General features: G+C 44.9%; 2 protein-coding genes across 4 annotated transcripts in view; both read right to left on the reverse strand.

The window, feature by feature from the left end:
* Positions 1-14,332: 14,332 nt before the first annotated feature.
* Positions 14,333-22,788, reverse strand: part of LOC142814527 (uncharacterized) — a 72,464-nt gene continuing 64,008 nt past the window's right edge. For both annotated transcript variants that reach the window (XM_075893372.1, XM_075893374.1), the window contains exons 4-5: positions 16,057-16,107; positions 14,333-15,033 (exon numbers count right to left, since the gene is read on the reverse strand). Coding sequence is in view for 1 of the 2 variants with exons in the window: in XM_075893374.1 (XP_075749489.1) it covers positions 14,945-15,033; positions 16,057-16,107 (140 nt within the window). In the remaining variant the exon portion in view is untranslated. The remainder of the gene's footprint in view (positions 15,034-16,056; positions 16,108-22,788) is intronic.
* Positions 16,553-19,890, reverse strand: LOC142814529 (uncharacterized). 2 transcript variants are annotated; one of them, XM_075893377.1, is made up of 2 exons: positions 19,749-19,890; positions 16,553-19,177 (listed from the first exon to the last, which is right to left on the reverse strand). In XM_075893377.1, exon 2 carries the CDS (start codon positions 19,102-19,104, stop codon positions 17,170-17,172), a length of 1,935 nt encoding a protein of 644 aa, XP_075749492.1. In that variant the 5' UTR covers positions 19,105-19,177; positions 19,749-19,890; the 3' UTR covers positions 16,553-17,169. The 2 variants fall into 2 exon arrangements, with proteins under 2 accessions (XP_075749492.1, XP_075749493.1); XM_075893378.1 differs by lacking the exon at positions 19,749-19,890 and adding an exon at positions 19,451-19,624.

A 22,788-nucleotide genomic window follows, 5' to 3' on the forward strand; every position in this document is an offset into this window, starting at 1 on the left:
TACATTGATGGAAAGTGCGACAGCTGGATGAAGGACGGTGCAAGGAGTTAAGTGGAGGTTCGCGTGCGACTTTGGACACGGCGTGTGGTTCGCTGCCAAGACAACACAGGTATTGGTTCCGGTTACTCACAGCTTATATGCGTAGCGGTTACGTGTGTCAGGCGTAAGCTCTTGAAAAAAAAGAAAAAAAACTTTCAGCTAAATGATTCGGGAAGATGGTCACATGGTGATTTCTATGAGCATGCTTTTTGAAACGGCGCGGTAACATATAACTGTGTAAGCAGGTTCTACTGCATCTACCGTATTCTAAGAAAGGTATCAGATTAGACTCGCTAGTTTTCCTCGGTAGGTAGTATTTATGCATGAAATTAAAACGGGTGTTGTCCAGTATTTGGCCTATTTCGTCTTTATCTTTTCAAGTTATTTATGGCTGCGAGCAGCCTGGCCTCGTGCCTTCTCTGCTCATTCTTTCTCTTTTCACCAGTACTCTCAAATGCTTCCATCTCAAATTCTCTATCGCTGAGAAGTTAACAACGCTGCAAGTTTTGAGGCCGGCGCTTATGAACGGTGCACGTTCCCAATCGTTCCAGCTGAGTGAACTTCTGGCACGTAAATAATTTTTTACAGAGAATTTAATCTCTCCACGTGGGAGCGGCACACGAAGTTGCTCTACAGGAGTAGCATTTCTGAGGACCCAATAAAATTCTCTGCCTGCCTACCTACCTGCCTGCCTGCCTGCCTGCCTGCCTGCCTGCCTGCCTCTCTGTCTGTCTGTCTGTCTGTCTGTCTGTCTGTCTGTCTGTCTGTCTGTCTGTCTGTCTGTCTGTCTGTCTGTCTGTCTGTCTGTCTGTCTGTCTGTCTGTCTGTCTGTCTGTCTGTCTGTCTGTCTGTCTGTCTGCTCCTTGTATCTGTACGTGGCGCAGCGCGGCAGCACTTTTCTTAGTGTGGTGAACTCAAAATATATTATCCTAATTGTTTTTGTGACACGGGAGCAGTAAATGGCACACCTACTGGTTTGGTGGCGTCCGTCCATGAACAGAAAAGCCCACGTGTGTGCCTCCAAGGTAGTGGGTATACGTCACAAAAAGACGTCACATGATGACGGCATCAACATACATTGTGGATCGACCAAAGGATGGCTGACACCAGAGGCAACGTCTGTGATTGCTCAGAAATCTTCAGTGAAGCGCTTTGCGATTCGTACGTGTTGAACTACGTAAGTTGAGTCAATGCATTGCGTTGGTGTGGTCATACGGGACGATTATATGTCTACCGCGCATCGAGAGGACTCCTGGGAAACACCTTCTTCAGCTATGACACTCTGATATAAACCCGGTAAGTAGCGTTTGTTAATGAAGTAGCTTGTACGCGTAAAAAATACATCTATCCAAAGATGATTTTCTGCAGTGACGTGCATGCAGGAGCTGCAATGTTTGGTCACGTGATTGTAAATAACCTTCTTCCAGCTTGTCGACCCATCCCATAGAGTTTCCTAAAATTAACTGGAAGGGCCTTTGGCGCTGCGATCATTCAGCGACCATGGGGATGATGGGTAGTACACGGATCTGCCTAGTCTTCGTGTTTGCGAGCCTCAAACGCACTTGTGCCTTGGTTTATTGCTGTGTTTTGGTTTTGTTTCGAATCAAAGAATAGATGGTTACAAACTTCGTGAGTTGATTTGAAGTGGTGAGCCTGAAAGGTTAAAGTACTGAAGTGCAATTGCTGAACCTTTCCAGATTGCCCTGTCTGACGAAGCAACCTCAAGTCACGCGAAGCCAACCAGAGCCGGAAATACGAAAATTAGACAAATCTGTGTACTTCCTATCATTCTCATGCTCACTGAAGCACAGTGCGTTGCAGCTCCCATAGGCACTGGTACCAGAGTTCTCTCTAGTGTATTTAGAGGAAAATCTATGCCCCAACCAACGCATTAGGCAAGCGGCCGTGGCCGTACCCCACAATACAAGCTGCAAGTCAACATGGCTGCACCCATGCAGACGCGATCACTCATTCCGATCCAAACCCACGGTTACTACTCGCTCACTGCCTTAACAGCAATAAATAAATGGTGAAATTAGTTATCGCTCTGATTCGTCTTACGCTGAGGACAAAGAATCATGGTCTGCTGTCTTTGTTATTGAGATTAGTCATATTTTTTAGCGATGCTAGCTAAGCCTTGTTTGAGAGTTTGAGAATGAATCTTCTAAGCATTGCAAAATACCGATCCACCAGAAGTTTTAGGACGTAAATATAAAGCAAATGAATGAGTAAATTACAAACTTGTGGGCCACAAAACGCATGACAACCACGTGGCAAGTTCCAAGTACAAGGAAACTGCATCCACAAGTGCTGTTATATTGGCTTTTCCGGTGCTACCGTCTCCTCGGGACCTTACTCACTGTTACTCGCCTGTGCGCAGACGCTATGAAGACCCTGAGCCTATAACGCGACGCGGATGAACACACCTGGAACAGTAGTGCCGAAAGCCATGGTGCGGAGACGGTCGCAGTAGGGGGACGGCCATGGTGTCGTGGTGCCATCTAGTTTTGGTTAAACAAACCAGCTGCAGGAAATCGTCTATGCTTCCCTTCACGGTCAACTATGGTTTATACTCCGAAGATTAAGAAACTACGGCTTGTAGATGGTACAAAGGAAGTGGTCCTGATTGCTGAATCTCCTTTATAACCCTGGATTTTAAACCTCAAGCATAACGAGGTCTCTACAGGGTTCGCTCATTCGCACACTCTCTCAGATTACTTTTTAAAGACAATAGCCTTTCTTGGGGACCTTCGACGAAAATATTTTGGTCTGTCTGTCCTGTCTGTCTGTCTCTCTGTGCGTCTGTCTGTTTGTTTGTCCACTCTTAACGGCACCGGGTACTAGAAACGGCCAACCTCATCCGCAGCGCCCAGCAATGTTGCTCAGCCTTTAGCGTTCATACTTGTGCAATTGTCAATTAATAAGCAATTATTGTGCAAGTCTGGGGCACCATAACAAGTATATATTCTGCATGTGCATCTTTTACTAGAAAATGCATACATAAGTAATTCTATTGACCGTAGCGTTTATCACGCTGCGCTGACCACGCAACGCTTGCACGAAAAGGTGAGTCTTTCTAACGCTTTGCTAAGACGCGATGGTGGTGGCACCTACCCGTCGCCTTGTGTTCCTCACCTTATCACCTCTGAGACGGGCGCGCACGCCCGTCTTAATGCCACGCGCTTCGTTTGGCAAGAAGACTGCCAGGTGGCGCTCATGTCCCACGTGTGACGTGACTTGATGTGCTCGTTGGCCTCCGCTGGACGCTCGAGGCACTGTAACGCAGCGCCTCCATAATACCATTCACCGATTTTCTTGCGCAGATCATCAAATTAATTGTTCACTCTCTCCACACGCAAAACTATCGTCTTTCGACGACATTTGCATATTACATGCACATACGGGGTCAATTTTTTTTCGTGTAGGTTATCACTACTTTAAAAAAAAATTGCAGCATATCCACGGAGTGAATGATGGAGAGTGGGGCGAAGAATTCGTCCGTCCATTCGTTCTTGCTTCCGTCTGTCCACGCGTCCGTCAGTGTGACCGTCCATGCGTCCATCAGCTCGTCAGTACGTGCGTCTGTTCGTGCGTCCGTCCCTGCGTTCGTCCATGCAGCCGCCCCTGCGTCCGTTCATGCGTCCATCCATGCATCTGTTTATGTGTCCGTTCGTCCATCTATTCAACTTTCCAAGTACCACCATCTCGCATCTTTTCATCATATATTCCCCATATAGAAGCACCGCCATCCAGCGGACATTCCAAGGACTAAACGAGAGGTGGCACACGCACACTTTCTTACGGCTTGCGCTTCGGGTCCATTTCCCACCTTTAACCACCTCGAGTTCATGGTATATACTAGTTCACTGTATTCATTGCACTGCGGCTGAACACTCGCTAAATCTTTCGAAAACCAAGGAGGTTACGCCCAGCGAGTATGACGTAGCAAACTTTTTCAGTCAGATAGTGCTCAATGTACATGCCAATGGCTGCTAATAGGAAATGAGAGGCGGAGAATTCGGCTTTTAGTTTCTTACGGCTTGCGCTTCGTATCTACTTCCCATTTTTAACCACCTCGAGTTCATTCATGATATATACAAGTTCATTGTATTCATGGCACTGCGGCTCGACGCTCGCTAAATCTTTCTAAAGCTAAGGGGGTTACACCCAGCGAGTATAACGTAGCAACCCTTTCTTGTCAGATAGTGCTCAATGTACATGCCAATGGCTGCTAATGATGATCGCAGCCTGCGCGTTAACTAAAAGCCGAATGCTCCTGTCTCTCATTCCCCATTAGCAGCCATTGGCATGTACATTGAGCACTATTTTTTATTGTTAAACAACGCACAGAAGAAGTCTCTCACCGGCACTACCTTGGAGGTCAAAATGTTATACTTTTTACCTACTACGAGGGACGAACGGGTGCTGCTATAAGGAGTTTTACCCCTAAAAGTGTGTGTTTTCATCACGCTGCCAAGCTACAATGTCTGATAAACGACTGTTTCTTCGCCTGTACTGATATTTATGTACTGTACATTATCTTGTAAATGTTGTGCTTGTAGCTGTTGTGCAATTGATGTCATTCGGTACAGATAAAATTTTCATTTTAAAGCACAATCACATCACCTATGTCACGTCCGCCACCTGCTGCTGCGATACCGCACCGGAGGTTGAGAACTTCTCAAGCTGCTTATAGCGGCTTTTATCTTGACCCCTGCTATGGTGTAAACATATTTACACTAAAAAATAAAAAGATAAGAAATTGTATTTAGGAAGAAATTAAATAAATAAATTAAATAATGAATGAATGAATTAATGAATGCCGGAGAGAGCAGAGACAGGCAAACAAATAATGTTGTTAGCATAGTTTGGGGCGAGTATGGTTCGTAGAAGAGCGCTATGCATTGCCGTCCTTTTATCCTTCACTACACAAGAGCAGCCACGATTGATTAAGTTAGAAGAAAACTCAGAAGCTCCAAATTCTTCACGAAAGAGTTGAGAGGTAGTCAACAAGCACGTCTAAAAATATCACACGGAATGCCAAGTAGCCTAAGTAGCTTATATGAAAATTCATTGCCGGACAATAGCTGGTCGGGAACCGTCCATCATTACTACAGATGGCGATGCTGGCGACAAAGTTAACTCGTCCATACTAATGAAGTCGAGGACGAGCTGCCTCAGCATTATCTCACAAGTTGAATAAGAGACTCACACCTGCTAGTCAAAGACTGCTTTGAAGAAGTGCTTGTGAAGATCTTGTTGTGAACAACTCTGAGCAGTAAGCTGCTCGGGCTCTCATGTGCTTGATCAGTTTCACCTTAACAATTAGAAGAAAGTAATAGGAACATGACCAAATCTTAGTTAAACAAAACGAGTTCAGTGCGTATGCCAACGCAACAACTTTTATAGCTGAAACGGTTTGCATCAGAACTAGTTGGTGATTGATATGTGGGGTTTAACGTCCCAAAACCACTATATGATTATGAGAGACGCCGTAGTGGAGGGCTCCGGAAATTTAGACCACCTGGGGTTCTCTAACGTGCACCCAAACCTGAGTACACGGGCCTACAACATTTCCGCCTCCATCGGAAATGCAGCCGCCGCAGCCGAGATTCGAACCCGCGCCCTGCGGCTCAGCAGCCGAGTACCTTAGCCACTAGACCACCGCGGTGGGGCCAGAACTAGTTGGTGGTCTTGCATGTCGAGTGGTTGCAGCTATATATTTAAACGCACAGACGAAGAAAAAAAGTTTTTTGTAGCTGTCTATCATTGCAGACGTGTTCAAGACCACTGCCACAGGAGCCTCAGAGTCATCAATATTTCGCCGTGTGAAGAAGTCAGTCAAACGCAACGCTTAAGCCTGATTTCTGTATTTGAGATCGCCGCTAAGCCATGATACTGAGCTAACACTCGTGCAATGTACCCAAACTTATTGCTGGCGCATTAAACAGCGCACCTAATCAGCACGAAGCTTTTTTCACTACCCTCGAAAGATAATAAATACATTAAGAGATCTAAAAACGTCCATTCATGCTGCGCTAATAAAATCATCAGCGCCAATAAAATCAGGACTAAAAAGAAACAACCTGGTGTGATAAAGACAACAGACTGAAAAGCGTGAAGACCATTGTATGAGGATAAGGGATAAAACCCTAAAAGAGCCGAAGAGCTCAGCTTATACCGTGCATCATACCCTTCGACACAAGAACAATTAACGCCACCTTTCTGAGTGCCTGAGGCGAAAGAGAAGAATGATGGTCGTTGTGGAAACGTCACTTCGGTCGACAGCAAAGAACACCCCACCTATGAAGTTCTAACGCACGGAGTTGTTTGTGCATACGACTGGTACGTGGACGTAAATTAGGCGTCACCGCAGTTGCGTACCCGCCATAATACATTGTATTTAGCGAACGTTAAAAGATCCTTTAAAACATAAAATAGACTTATCGAAAAATGTGAGCACCTTTCAGTTTCGCCTTTAACGGTTGAACGCGAAACCCTGTCCCTATAGCGCGAACGTCAACCACTTAGTGCATACTTTTAATTGTATGATGTTACTCGAGAAATTCAAATTGATGATTACTATAATGTTATCAGTAAATTTGAAAGAGGCTTGTATTAGTGAAGCTTTCGCATATGGCTGCATTCCGTTTATTGAATAGTATGCTTTAAGCCAAGGGCAATTATGCGCGTTAAATATTTTAGAAGTTACTTTGCATCCACTACGTGGTGTTTAGGTAATACGCGCAGTGACATGTGTGCCTTTTGTAACGGGTAGCTGGTTTTAAACCACGTAGTCGTTATGATGACCACATGTTCTGACGCCAGGTGGCAATGTACGCTCGTACCACGCAATATCACTACAATATTATATGTTACGTTGTGAAGGATGTATACAGGATGCGTGTGTTTGTAAAACATGACAGTTACTTTTGCTGCATTTCCAAGCCAGAGTAAATTATTTTCACAGTGTTTCCAAACAGACGCGTGGCGGTGTGCTAGAACATTTGCTTGTCAAGCGAACGGCATGCGTTAGATCATAAGCCGGACCCAGAAAAATTTATTATTTATGTGTTTGCACGTATTTCAATTTTTAGTTCACGGGCAAAACGATGATTTTTCGCTCAAAACCAACGAAATTAATGTCGTAATTTCTGCTAAACGAGCTCTTTAATGGTATCGTGTTAAAACACACTACATGAACTTAACAGACTCATAGTAAACAACCGAAATATGCATGAATCTAATCTAAGGCTGTGGTGAGAGCTGTATGAAGGTGCGATTCTAGTCGGTCTTTTAGAAGTGTCTCTACCTGGTATGTTTAAGCAGCCCGCTAAAGGTTAAATGTTTACGGCATAGCTTCACCATATACACAAGGCTATGAATGTGAATTTACTTCAACCTGAGCTTGTGAAAAACGCGAAGAGCTTGAGAAGCAAGCAGTCCCTCTTATCTGAAAGGAATGTTAGCCTACCGAGATACGCCCACTTATTGGAATGCAAGATGCCTACACATTTTATTCCATGGTTTGCCGTCGCGACGGCGCCTATACCATTGCGCGTCGACGAGTATCTGCATGAGGGCAGTTTTCCTGTTGGCAGGCACAGTGAGGCCATATGTATACGTGTGTAATATATTATGGCAAGGGACGTGGTTGACGTGCGCGCTGGATACATATTTTGCAGGGACAAGCATTCAGCAGCAAGAAGACCGGACACACGACCGGAGAAGTGCAATGTAGCCTTCGCATAGCAGTATTTGTAGATATCTTTAGCTCCACTTCTTAACGTTTAGAAATAACAACGCAGTCACTTTTCATTCGCGATCTGCCAATTTTTTATTGGTATACTGCAGTTACTATTGTTATCAGCTCAAAACAAGTTTGACTTAACAAGGTTGAAGAAGTCAAAAACAACACTCGCCCCCCACCCCCCACCCCCCCCAAAAACAAAAACAAAAAACTAAATACTTTTGAGAAAATTTAAGCAAATAATCAGAAATGGCAGTCTTCGAACCAGAGTCAATTACCGTTGTTGTTGGCACAACGACATCGCTGGGCAATGTGAATGAATTATACTTTTTGCCCTGTATGCTTATTCGTCATTTTCAAAACCCACATCACAAAGCGCGAATACATACGAAAGTGCCTGTTATACGTAAGAAAAGGAAAAAAAAACATTTTTTACCCCCATAATGTGGCACTGTCGAGTCACTGTCCGCCATGCACCCAAGACTATTCCATGATCGCTTACACGTTCTGACATTCACAATTTCACATCATTTCATTGCATCTATAGGCATTCCTGGTATCGCATCAAGTTTTCAAAAATCACTGCATTTGTCATTTGGCCTATTTGAAAACAACATATTGTCGCTATTTGCGAATAAACAATTAAATAGAGGACAAAACGCACGCTCTCGACATCTTTGGCATCCCGGAGATCTGAGGCAAAGCTTCAGGGCAGAAAATTTTTAAAGACGATAGTCTTTCTTGGGGACCTGCGACGCAAAATTTTTGTCTGTCTGTCTGTCTGTCTGTCTGTCTGTCTGTCTGTCTGTCTGTCTGTCTGTCTGTCTGTCTGTCTGTCTGTCTGTCTGTCTGTCTGTCTGTCTGTCTGTCTGTCTGTACATTTGTCTGTTTGTCCACTCTTAACGGCATCAGGTACTTGAAACGGTCGACCCCACCCGCAGCGACATCCAATGTTGCTCAAGGTTGAGCGTTCATGCTTGTGCAATTATCAATTAAAAAGCAATTATTGCGCCTGTTTGGGGCACCATAACAACACGCATATATTCTGCATATGCATATCTCTTACTAGAAAACGCATACATAAGTAATTTTAAGGACCGTAGCGCTTATCACGCTGCGCTTACCATGCAACGCTTGCACAGAACGGGGAGTTTTTCCAACGCTATGCTAAGACGAGATAGTGGTGGCACCTACCCGTCGCCTCGCGTTCTACAGCTTATCACCTCCGAGACGGGCGCGCACGGCCACGCACTTTGTTTTTCAAAAAAAAAAAAACTGCCAGATGGCGTTCATGGCTCACGTGTGACATGACTTGATGTGCTCGTGAGCCTTCGCTGCACACTCGAGGCACTCAACACAGTGCCTCCGGAATACCATTCACCAATTTTCTTGCGCAGAACATCAAATAAATGTTTTGTTCACTCTCCCCACACATAACACTAGTATTTCGACGACATTTGCAGATTACATGCAGATACGGGGCCAATTTGTTTCACATTTCATTCCTGCGTATTGAAGTTCAACCCAACTCGGTCCTTAGCTGTTTCTCAGTGACGCTTTGACACGATGAAGCATAATTGACCGAAAAGGCTTAGCTTACTATTCTTTTCTGCAAGCCAGTTTAAAGGCGTACTTACACAAAAACTTTGACCTCGCGTTTTTCTTCTGCAATGCGTTGCTGGGGGCCTGTTAGTCATGACACGACACATCGTTTGCTGCAGCATGCGACAGATAATTAATTACAGGCCTGTCATTATTAATCAGTCTCAGTTTCGGTTTGAGAGTTCCAAAAGCTGGGTTCAATTGTCGCCATCTAGCGTGTTCAGCTCTTGACCACGTCAGCCCACAGAACTGTGACGCAATTTCGCACGGTCTGCTTCAAGAATTACTTTCGAATAGGGAACGGGACTGGAATGTCACCAAGCACAAAACTTTGTAAGCGCGCGCCACGGCCACACACTCGCAACCAGCCGCCGAGAAATATAGATTTCGGGAACTAACTCGACAAAAGAAAAATGACGGCTATGACGTCATCATAACTTGTTTTGTCGACCGCAGCGTGGTGACGTGAGGGAAGCAGGGGGTCACCTCGTGGTCACCTCCGTGGGTGTCTATAGCGCTATGCATGGAGTTGATCGCTCACGCAAACTTCAAAATTAATTTAAAGTACCTCCCAAGCTATATTCGCTGTTCATATCTTGCAGATGATATACGAATTTTCACGAGAATCGACCACGCAGGCTATCTCGGCCCCGAAATTTTGTATCAGTGCCCCTTTCAGTAGTGTCACAGTGCCGCAATATAGAGTACTCACAGACTGAAACGAGACAATTTAGGGCTAAATAAGGCAGTTGTTTTGGTTTCCATCATCTTCAGCTCCGGTCGTTTACGGCGTGATTTTGGCCTGAAGGCATGTATCATAGTGAATATTATAAACCAGATTCCAATAAAAAAAAGAAAGAAACAACATTATAGTCGCGAAATGGTGGCGTGATACAACGCCTTTGCGCATGCCTGTCGTTACACTAAACATTAGCTTTACACAGTACGATTACCTGTGAAACCTGAACTGTGTAGGGTGTGTGTGTTCTGTGCAATGTGTATCTGCTCCTCTCTCTCTCTTTCTCCCCCAGTCTCCTCTCCCCCGTCTAGGGTAGCAAACTGGACGTAGTCTAGTTAACCTCCTGACCTTAATGATATTTTTTTTCTTCTCTCTTCTCATGATGTCACAATTGAATCCGTAAGTGTTGTGCATTTTCTTCTCATGTAAGCAAGCTCTTCTATACGTAAGACGCGACGTTCTGTTTCTCACGCTGTTACTTTACCACAGTAAAAAAAAAGCAGAAAGCACATGCGCGAGGTCTTCTCAATTTTGAAGCAATAGCGTTAAAGAGCTCGTTTCGTAGAAACTCTAGCGTGGGCGCCGTTGGTTGTGAGCGCAAATTTGTCTAATCGATGACCGAAGAATCGAGAAAGATGCGACAAAATAAATAATAAAAACCCTGGGTAAGTAAGGGGACGAAATCATGGTCGTTTGTGCGGCAAGGCGATGTCGTACCACACGGCCACGGGTCTGCTTGGAAATGCAGTGAAAGTAGCTTACACGCTTCACACGCTTCCTGTATACACGCTTTGCAATGCAACTATAAATATTGCAGTAATAGTTGTAGTACAAGCGTCTATTGCTAGCGGGTGTCTGAACAGGCGATTATCATTAATAGCTTCGTCGTCGGTCACCAACTACAAAAGGCACGCAGGCTACTGCGCCTATTCTCTTATCGCCACGTAGTGGGTGCGTAGCAAGTTCGAAAAGATTTCATGCACTAAGTGTTTTAGGTACACTCTAGGAACCGAATATTGCTATCATGTTCAACTCCTGAAAGCGAAGCTTTAGGGTCCCCTAACTTCTGTTACCTGTGTTAAATGAACAGCACAGGAAACAGACACAGTAACACTACATAGCTACAGAAGAGTCCTTACAATACGTTACTGTAGGGTACGTTGCAGACACAAATATATTTCTAGCAGGACAACTCATGCGTTACTCTGCACAGCAACAAGAAGATGGTGGCTAAAAAAATGGTTATACGGTTGGCGGTAGTTCTGTGGCGTCACGTGGGAAGGCCCTTACGTATGCACTCTCTCCGTGACGGCCTGCCGTCGAGGGTGAAGGTAAATGGCCAAGCAGGCAAAGCAGCGTCCGCTAAAGACACGCGCTAAAGAAGATGCCACGCAAAAAAGCTGCACGCTGTCGCCACGTCCTCCACCTGTGCGATTGAGTCGCCGCGAGGCATGACCCGAAAACTGCTCTCGCGAGTGATTCTCTTATACGCAACAGGGGGATACAGCGTCGCAAGGACGCTTACCGAGGTAGAGCCACTCGCCGTGATTTCGATTTCTATCGTTCCGTTTCGGCGCCTGTGGCGGTAAAGCGGTTTGTGCACGCGATAAAGTCGTCTGCGCATACGATAGAGTTGCGTGTGCTACAGCCCTTGTAGAGCAGCTTCTGCTCGGATGCGCGCTCAGCTTGACGTGTCAGATTTTATATCACCGAGGATTGTTAATAACCGAGATACTCCGTTTACTGTGAATCAGAACCAGCGGCTAAGGGCCTCCAGCGAAGTGCTTCATAAGGGCGCGCGCGGTAGCTAAGCCGTACGTCAAGCTTTGAGATGTGCTGCATCCATCATCGCGAATGCAGCGTTGTGTTCTCGCAACTGGTGAGATGACATGCGTGTGTTTCGAAACAGAATCCGTGACGCTTCTTATGCTGCCGTGTAACGAATATGACGTAAAAAAATGAGACCATGTAGAAAGAGACAGAAGAGAAAGGACACGCATAATAAGAGTTCTTGTGTTTCTGTTGTGTCTTTTCAAGCGATCATTGCTAAAACTGAAAATTCGGTATCGTATGTGGGTTTAGTCGTAGGCATGCCGGCGATGGACTGTTTACGGCATGGTAATCTCATCTTATGTCGAAGCCAAGTTGCCAAATATCATTGTTGCCTGTATATGAATGTCTTACCATTGCTGTTGCCAGCATCAACTGAAGAGTTGCTGCTGGCAACAGCGACGGTAATGCGGGCAAAAGTTGGATTCTTAAAAGCTTTCAAGCTCCCTGATTCCTTTATTTGCTCAACTCTGAAGCAGTCGAGCAACAGCTTTTCAGCCTGTTTTTCATTCCTTACGCAGTTAGCGTCTCGATGAATCAGTATAATAAATAATAGGCTACTGGAAAGTTGGCACATGCTACGATACGATATATAAATAAAAATAAAGAAAAAGTGCGAACATCAAGTGCAAAGTGCAAACATCAAGAAAGAAATAAGGAGGAGGGAGGAAGGAACAAGCGGAAAAACAGAGTGGTTAGATAGTTCTTAGACTGGCTGGCTACCCTGTGCTGGGGAAGGGGAGTAAAAGATGATAGAGAACAGAGCTTACAAGACAAGAAAAGGGAAACAAAGACGACAGAAAAAATAAACAAAAAAGAAAATACGACACTACCTAAACTCCGGCGCTAATACCGTTTGCGTGCAAAACCCGTAACAAAGCTTTCAAAGCCTTCTGGGATGAGGATGAACTAAGTCGGTGTCCCAGAAATCTTTGTTCCGACCAACAGCGATCATCCAGTTCATCTATAGTGGATCGGTAAGTCGTTATCTTGACGCACTGAAACGAATGCCCTCACACAGCAGATGAGCAATCGTCTCTTTGCAGGATCAGTTGTTGCACGCAAATGTGCTAGCCATTGCAATGAGAGAAGAGTGTGTATTTGTGAACGCCGCGCCAAGCCAACATCAAGAAAAGTACGCAGTTTATATTGTCAGCGCCTTTGACAGCGCAGATGCCGAAACGACCCCTCTAGTCTCAAAGGTTGATGAGGGTTGAGACATCTCGTTCTGACCTGGCCCCACTAGTGCGAAGCAGCCTTAATTTTTTTTATAGTACTTCTTGTATTCTGTATGTGTGCAAACATAGAACACTGTAGGAGCTTTCTACAATATGTTACAATATGTTTACAGTAGAACACAAACGTGGTTTTCAATGCGAAGCACTTCTTAGCAAACTTCAGCGACATTGAGCATATCCATCTATCTATCTATCTATCTATCTATCTATCTATCTATCTATCTATCTATCTATCTATCTATCTATCTATCTATCTATCTATCTATCTATCTATCTATCCATCTATCTATCTATCTATCTATCTATCTATCTATCTATCTATCTATCTATCTATCTATCTATCTATCTATCTATCTATCTATCTATCTATCTATCTATCTATCTATCTATCTATCTATCTATCTATCTATCTATCTATCTATCTATCTATCTATCTATCTATCTATCTATCTATCTATCTATCTATCTATCTATCTATCTATCTATCTATCTATCTATCTATCTATCTATCTATCTAGCCGCTTACGTTTGGGTGCTCTCGTGGTTAGCCCCTTAACTTGGCGTGAACCAAAATTAGCATGGGAGGGTAAGATCGTTTGACGAACACGATGTGCTGGTCAAGACATGAATAATATCACAATACAGTCGCGTACGTCGTCAAACACTACTCACCAGACAGCGGCGCATACCCAAGGGCTGGTATGTGCCGCTGGTATGCGGATATGCGTCACAGGTGATTGACACATAGTATCTACTCAGGAACGATGAGAACACACATAGGTAATTTTAACACGTTAGCATTAAGAAATACCCGACAACGGTTGCGTCGACCCAACGATGACATTGAATAAATGTCAGTGTTAAGAAAAACGTGACATAGGCAGGGGTGACACCCCCCTCCCCTCTCCGATGAATGCAAATAATGAATATCAGGGTCCCAGTAGGAATAGAATACAAGCATTTTGCGTGAGAGTCAAGCATTCTACCGCAGAGCTACGCCAGGTTTCGAAACTACTTTTCAAATAGACGCTAATCTTCGTGAAACGTCAACAGTGGTTGCAGTGCGGCCCACCTAACTTTATAAAAATACATATCCACTACTTTGATACAGCCGTCACGTCGGGTTAACATCCATTGTGAATAGGTGCCGTGGGCTCAAGTTGATTTATTTAGCAGTGTCCAGGGCCGGCATCATCGCGAGCATCAGTGCTTCATACCTGCTTCTGGTGTTGCTAGTACGCATGTTCCAGTTGACGTCGGTGCACAAGTGTAAACAATTGGTTATATAAACACCTGCAACTTTTCAACATGTGTCTGTGCGTGCAACATTTTGACATTTACTTAGCGTCATTTCATGACGTGTCACTCAATAAAAAAATTGCAACAAGGTCACCTTTCCTCCACATGCTTCGCATAACGTCGATTCTCACGTACGGGGGTTCTGCCGATTTTTTTCAACTCAATGCAATAGCGAAATGGTATTAAAAAGGTATTAAAAATTAAAAAATGGTATTACATTCAGGTCTAGGAGGACAAATTCAATAACATATTTTAGGTTTGAGTGAGAAAAAAGTAGTAAAATGATTATGGTATCTCCGATCCATTACGACACATCAGTATTGTGCAACATAATAATAAAAAAGGCACGTACTCCAAGCCGTCCACTGGCAACTTTTTTTAGTTGCAGGACAAACTGGTAGAGATCGTGTTTTCTCCAAGAGCACTTCGCGCGTTCTGATTGGCTGGCTACTGTTCAGAGCTCGCTGCGAATGTTGAAACTTGCAAGGCACGGACAGGCTGCTGCACACTTCTTATATTGATGGCCTCGTTTTCAACTGGAAAGCAGCCGTGCAGAATAACCTTCAGAGAACGACCTTCCTTGTGAATTTGTGAAATGAGCCTGTCAATGCTGAATCCAAAAATCTGCCGTGTACGTGACTCTTAAGACGTTCTTAGACCTGACGGCCATTTGCTAATCCATTGCCTTTGAATTTTTTTTTTTACTTTTTCGCGCTCATCTTGAGTGTGTAGGTTTGTTTGGAGTCCCCGATTCTCTAAGTCATATGGATTAACCATGCTGACTACATCGGTTGAAGTCTTTTCACAGCCAGTTAACACAAACAGCTTGAAGGTGTGTGCTTAGCTGAACGAAAAAAAAATCAGAGAAATGAATGCATTCAGAAGCGTTCGGTTTTTGGTGAGCGTATCACACCTGGAATGCACCCTATTTTTGTCACAGCTCACGTAATACAAAGTGAGCGTGCTTATTGATGACCGTCGAGTTTTTTAAGCATGTATCTGTTGAACGATGCGTGATCTTATGGAAGAAGGAAAAAAAAAACGCTGCACGCAGCCTGGTACCGATGGCGCGACATGTGTCGCTGCCGAGGACGACGTTCCACAGCTGTTTGGCAATACGTAACCGGCTTCACGAAGGAATAAAAAACTGACGTGATTCCCTGCATGCGTGGTTTAACTTGAGTGAGAGGTTTGGTTCATTCTGTGCGTTACGACGATACAAGCGATGCTAACTTTCTTTTACGAAAAAAAACAACAACATTGAACGAGAAGTGATTTACGTGAAGAATCGGCTTTTATGCAAAAAAAAAAGTTACCAAGCCTACACTACTTTTCGCCGCTGAAGTGAGCGAGTGGATAACAGATAGGTATTTGTCAAATCTCCACTTATTTTAGCATCCTCACTCGCTCTGTCAATGCTCATTAGTACATTGCTTATAAATCAACTTTTACGGAGGTGTACACTAGATATCTTTTGTTCTACTTTTGTGTCCTAACTTTGTTATCAGCTAAAATTGATTATTCAGTAAACGTTGAATCCTGTACTCTCCTTTACTCACCTTCTGAATCCATTTTTTGTAAACCCACTCCACTCTTCAATGCCTCTGGCCCTGAGGGTACAATAAATGAATAAATAAATAAAATATGTACTTGTGTTAGACGAACTAACATTTTCATTACCTGCGTCAATTATTCTTCAGTGACAAAATTGTCATTGTTGATGCTACACGTACGGGTTATCTAAAAAAGTTTACCTTAATTTCAAATTCGTAACTCTGATTATTAGGTATACCATCTGTTGAAGCTTGCGTGCATGGTCAATTTATGGACTGAAATAAATCACCGATTCCGGGGGCATTTTTTGAATACTGAGCACCATTCATAACCGCCTTTAGAAAAGGTTCTTCCGAGTGCAGCATTTTACAAAGCTCAGATAATACATGAAAGTAGAACAGGGGTTTAGTATTTAGAACTTGGAATTAGAAATAATAAATAAACAATAATAACGTATTACTGTTGTAGTCAAGTCACTGAACAGGCTGAAATAAAAAAAAGTATTCGAGAATATTGTTATTGTACTTTAGGTCAGAGGGCTTATCATTGCTGTGGCTTTCAATGTAAATGAAGTGTTCACTCATAACTACATCGCGCCAGTTTTACTGAAACTCTAGAGAGTAAACAATTTGCATCGACATAGTTCGTGCTACAGTAATACGCCCGTTGCAAAACTGCTGAACACTCTAAATTAAAATCTCACTTAAGTTCTTTAGGATTACAAAGCATCCATTCTTGTTTCTGTCGATGGTGATGAGCATTCAAGATTGTTTTTCTAGCTCGTCGGCAATGCTGTATTTCTCCAGCGAACAATGTTTGCTTCGCAAGCACAGTCTAAAGAAGGTCATGACAAATGTGTCGCTGCTTGTTCTTTAGCATAGCAGTATCTAAACACTCTTCGAACATACCCGATTTTGGCGGTGCCACCAACGCACTGTGGCTTTTGCCGATACATTGTGTTCACAGCTGTTGCACTGCTTCAGTCCCGCGGCTTCACCATGCAGCTTATTTGCACTTTGACTAATTTAGGCCAGGTGCACGCACTGCAGACAGCTCTTGTAGCGACGCATAGTCCCGTATTTATACATGTACAACAGCCACCGAAACATTCGCACACTTCACTTGACTTTTTCCACTTCACTCGAAGACCTCCTACGGATAACGCTCCGTTCCACGATACTTTCTTCAGCGGCGACCACTGGCGCGTTGACTGTTGGCACGGCGGAAACAACACACTTCCGCCTTTTACGGAAGCGCTTCGGAATCAGATGATGATAGTCCCTGAAACCAAAGAACAAGTACACGCCTTGCAGTCCGATCAATATAATAACGACGATGTCCATGGCGAGCACATTGAAGAAAGCGGTGATGAAACCGAGCATCCACGTCATGCCCATAATGAAAGCTAGCTTTACGTACAACCTCATGTGGCAGTAGTTACTGCCACCCGTGAATTCGAATATGGACGCCCGCTTCACCGTCCGGCGAATCTTTACGACGGTGTGCACGTACAGACCGATGTCCAGTACAAGGAGGATCATCATTGGCATGAGGAAGAAGGCCAGCTGGTTCCAGAGATTGCCTATCCAGCAGCCGTAGCGGCCGTAGCGAGGCGACAATATGAAGTCTGGGGCGGCCCAGTTTATGGCCGCGCTCGTCCCGACTATGAGCAGGGGGACGCCCCAGGCTATGACACTGTACAGCAGAAAGCCACTGCGCTTGCTGGAAGATATGCGCGCCGACGCGACGTGCTTCCATATGTCGAACGACAACAAACTGGTCCAGAAGAAAGTGGAAAGAAACCCGTAATGAAGAACTATGGCGAATACTACGCACACCATTGTGTGTACGTCAAAGCTGTTTGCTAGAAGAAATGACAGGTGACTCCAGAACAGCGTGCAAGACAGGCACAACGTACAGCGCGTGGAAAACGAGCGTGAAGTTTTAAAAAACACATACACAACGACTTTTAGGAAAAGGCAAGCCAGGGACAAGCTGATACAAATGAGAGTGAGGTAGTTTTGCACGTTGTACGCCACGATCCTTGTCCGATTGGGGACGTCGATGTCATCGTCGCTTCCGTCTCCAATCGAATGGTTAGTGTAGTAATACTCGGGCACTTTTATGTAGCATTTGTCATCGTGCCACGAAAAGCAAGAGTCCTGCGTTAGAACGGGCCTCATCAGAGACACGAGGTTCGGCCTGAATGATGTTTTGATGTGGACTCGGACCCACGTCTCCCGAACAGCTCGCTTCGGTATGCACTTCAATGAAGCGATCTCGGCCCCATTGCAGAGGCCGCAGTAGACATTCTTGTAGACTACATCGGAGGTGTTGTCTATATGTTCGACGGGAGCAAAATAAGTATTACACTTTCGCGCCACTTCACTGTCTGCCCCTTCGGGGCATTTAAATACGTTAACTAAATGAGGGTCACATGGCCTGAGGAAAGTATCCACGTGTTTCAAGACGAATGGCGGAACGTCCACCTGAAATCCGCTGTCAAGATTTCCCGTGGAATTCCAAAACGTCGCCGTGTCATCCAAATCGTAATTGCACAGAGCACAAAAAGCGTTCAGGTACGTCACCATCTTCTTCGTGGTCACTGGTATCGAATAGAACGCCTCGTTCGAGATTGTCGCATTTTCACACGACTGACGCACATCGTCCTCCGGCCACGTCGGGTTGCACATGGCGATGACGTAAAAGTTCCTTCCGAAGTGGTGGTCTACATTCCGCGCCACACAGGCCGCAGGCGTTATGGACGACAAATTCGGTCCGGCGTCCCAACAACAGTCGCCGTAGAGCTCGCAGTTCTTCGCGCACGAGCACGTCACCGCGAAGAGCTGCTCGTCGCACACAACTGGCGCAGGGGTGCATCCATGAAGTTCGTGCGGACAACGCAGAAGACTTTGGAGAACACGCCGTGGTATGACCGGGTGATCGCTGTTTTCCACACTCCAGGGAAGTGTTACGTTGCAATCCCACTCCGAACACAGGGAGCCGACCAGGAACAGCAGGGTTACAACTGCCGAATACGCGTGCTCGTTCATGCCTTCGTGAAAGCCGAGACTGAAACTTCTTCAAGGTGGGCTTTCGGCTGGTTCTGCGTCTTGAAGTCTGGTGCTGCACGTGAACAAATACGCCAGCTGATTGAACGCTCAAGTAAACACAAAATCAACGCTTCGTGCTGCTTGTAAATCGCTACGTTTAAGGATGACAAATCAATGGCGTTGTGATTGTAGGTTGATTAGTGATGTTCTAGGGATGCTGAAGAGGTGAAGGCACCTAAGGTACCAGTTCTTAGCAATCTAGGTTATCATTACTTTAGATTAGGTGTTCATACGGTTAGCACTGAACATGAAATACTGATGTTAAATTAGATGGTTGGCTACTTACAAGCACAAAGAAGAGGTAGATTACATCGAATGGTTCGGTCAAAAATGAGGTATCGCCTTTTGGATAGCTTCGCCAACAGAAATTCCGGCTGATGGAAACAGATTCAAAAGCCTGAACCATGGCCAGGAGAAGATCGTCTTGTTAATCGATGCGAATATTCCTCTTGCTTGAGTATGATGTGCCGAGACTTGGTAAAACGTGCTGCTATTTACTGTTGCAATAATAGTGTTTGCACAAACTGTAGCAGAAAATTTATCTGCTGTTTTACGATACATATGCATTCTCACGCCCGACATACCTGAAAGATTGAGCACCTCTTGAACGCGGATGGTGTTGCGTGAAGCCCATGCTTCCACGGGCTTTCGGCTCGTTGTTTTCGAGGCGACAGACGCGACGCGTTGTGTATCGAGCTCATCGAAACGCTCCTGGCGAAGGTCGAAGGCGATACGGTACGCACGTGACAAGTGTGACGTGAAGGCGAGCAAAGCCTGTGAGGGTCCGTACCGTCCGTGCCGAGGGGAGGGGGGGGGGGGAGTATTGTCGACCGGTTTTCATACGCGTCACCAGCCCTCTCCACAAGTGAGGATAGCGCATACTGCATATTTGGCCCAAGAACCTAATTTGAAATCTAAGCGCACAAATCTCTCGAACGAGTGCTTTGTGCAACTGCCAGCCGATGCAAGGTCGACGCGGCTTTCCGAATACATTTTTGAGTTTTTCACGAAGGATCGGTCGTCAGACATATCAAGTAGCTTAGCGTGCCGTACCTACCAGGAAGGAATGCGCCGGTCTTCGAAGCCATAAAGGACAAAGAGTGAGGTGCTCACAGCTGTGCAGAGATCGCCCTTCTGACAGCTTTGCTCATCAGCCAACTTAAGCACACGGATTATACCTACCGGAAATTGGGTTGATTCAGAACCAACAAATAAATCACCAAGAAGGGAGGTGGGGTGCGAAGGGAATTTTCAAATCGCCAATCGCAGAATGTTAAGGCATAATGGTACCCAAGACGTCTTACTAATCATTTGCCGCCCAACACTGGTGTTTATTGTAACTGCACACCAGAAAGCATCGCTGATTAAGAGACACTAAAGTGAAACAACTAATCCACTCAGATTGATAAATTGTTCACTGAGAACTTCTAAATAGGTTAAAAATGATAGGCTTATTGATATTACAGAAAATCAAGGTTAAAGATTTGTGTTTCGAAATTTCACACAAAAATTGCCGCCTGTTACTATGAAATCGGCACGTGTGCACCTTCTTATGCGCACAATCTGCTAAGAGAGCCAACACAGCACCCTTGTTGCTCTCAAAGCACGCCCTGCCGCGGTCGTCTAGTGGCTAAGGTACTCAGCTGCTGACCCGCAGGTCGCGGGATCGAATCCCTGCTGCGGCGGCTGCATTTCCGATGGAGGTGGAAAGGCTGTAGGCCCGTGTGCTCAGATTTGGGTGCACGTTAAGGAATCCCAGGTGGTCAAAATTTCCGGAGCCCTCCACTACGGCGTCTCTCATAATCATATGGTGGTTTTGAGACTTTAAAACCCACATATCAATGAATAAATCAAAGCACATTTATAGCCCCTTTTGCCCTCTCTCTACAACAGTACATTGTTAAACTTAGTTCGTTCTTCTACTGCAGTCCCGGTGTTTCACTTCGCAAAGCCAGATGAAGACGCATGGTGTCAGAAGCGCCAGAAGTGCGATGGATGACATTAGTCCTCCACTATACTGTATCGCTGCGCTTATCCGGAGACAGTGTAAAAAAGTGCAAGTATTTCACACAGCGTTTCGAGCTACTTTTTCAATCAACTAGCCTTGACAAGCCAAGATCTGAAGAGGCTAATACTGCAATACTATTGAACGTCGCTGGAAAAAAGTAATAGAGGTAGGTAACAACTTCTCATTTGCTGAAGAAGCGTACAACATGATAATACAATATTCACGAAGTTTGAGGCATACTGTGTCGAAAGGGAAAAAAAACGAAATCTATGAAAGGTGTGTCTAAATTCAGAACACGTCTGCATCTGGAGGCTGAACCTTTCGAGCAATATTTATAAAAACAGGGTGAAAATGCGGTGAAACAGACAACTTCTGGCAACTAAATTAAACCAAAGTCTAGACGTCTCCCCTAGTGACACTGAAGACGAGTTGGACGATGAACAAGTTTCCTCTTTGATGTGATCAGAGGCCGCTACCACACAAGGAGCCACGGGAAGACGCCCGCCGCCATAAGAACTCGGGAGATCTCAAAGACAGATAAGGCTGCCGAGCGGCTATCTTATGACGTTAATTTCAAAAACAAATAAGCACACAGTGGTCAAGCTTCAAAAGCCTGAGATGCATTGGAACGGTGCGTGTGCGCCTTCCTGCGTGCACAACCTGCTAATCAAAGGCCATGCCCCGCTGTCACAAATGTTTACTCTTTTGCTGCTGTCCCGTTGTGTCTGTTCGGCAACCTGGATGCCAATTGAGTGACGTCACAGATTTTAAAGTATATTTTCTAATTTCGGTGAGATTAGAGCAAGGAAATTTCTGAAACTTGGTATGCAAAGCATCTATAGCCTTCTTAGATGATGACGTGTTTCATTTCACTACGCAGGAACAAGTAGATGTCATCACAATGTATGAAGCCACGAGTTTTGATGCAAGAAATGCAATATGGTGTCGGCGCTCGCACCTTTTATTACGACATTATTGCGATAGCAATGAAATTGACCCTCTCAAGAGAATATTTGCGGTCGCCTTCACCGTTCTGCATATAGCCACAACCTTTTCTTTATTTTTTTTGTCCCCAACTCATTACACGTGTAACTGCTGCCTTGAGCAAACCGCACCCGAATGACTAGGTACCATCTAGATAATGTTACAACCCCCCAACGAGATTGTACAAACCTTAAAGTTTGTTCTGGAGCGTAACGCGGCCGCTAGCGCGATAACACTACAATCTTCAATGGCACGTGTATAAATGTCGACGCGCTTGACAGCTCGGCAGTTTATTGACAGCCGACGTTTCGTTCGCCAATATCAACCGATCACGTAAATTGCTTGCTGTAGTTTGAGTTTCCGTTTATCGACCACAAGCTCGGCCAAATAGAGATTTTCGTCCTAGACGAGCTGTCTGCTACCTTTGTCAACGTCATGACCCCGTGAATATAGGTGCATCGAAGCCACAAACAAAAGTATTTTAAAGTAAAAAATTTTCCACGTGACCTGCGTCTTCCTTCACTCCCCAGTGTTCTCTAGGAATGAAAGAACGCGAACGTCCGTGGCATTGCGTGAAACACATGGGACGACCCACGTGGTGAAATTAAAATTATGCCACACGATGGCCACGC

Source organism: Rhipicephalus microplus, chromosome 4 (genome assembly GCF_043290135.1).
Source record: "Rhipicephalus microplus isolate Deutch F79 chromosome 4, USDA_Rmic, whole genome shotgun sequence".
NCBI lineage: Eukaryota > Metazoa > Arthropoda > Arachnida > Ixodida > Ixodidae > Rhipicephalus > Rhipicephalus microplus.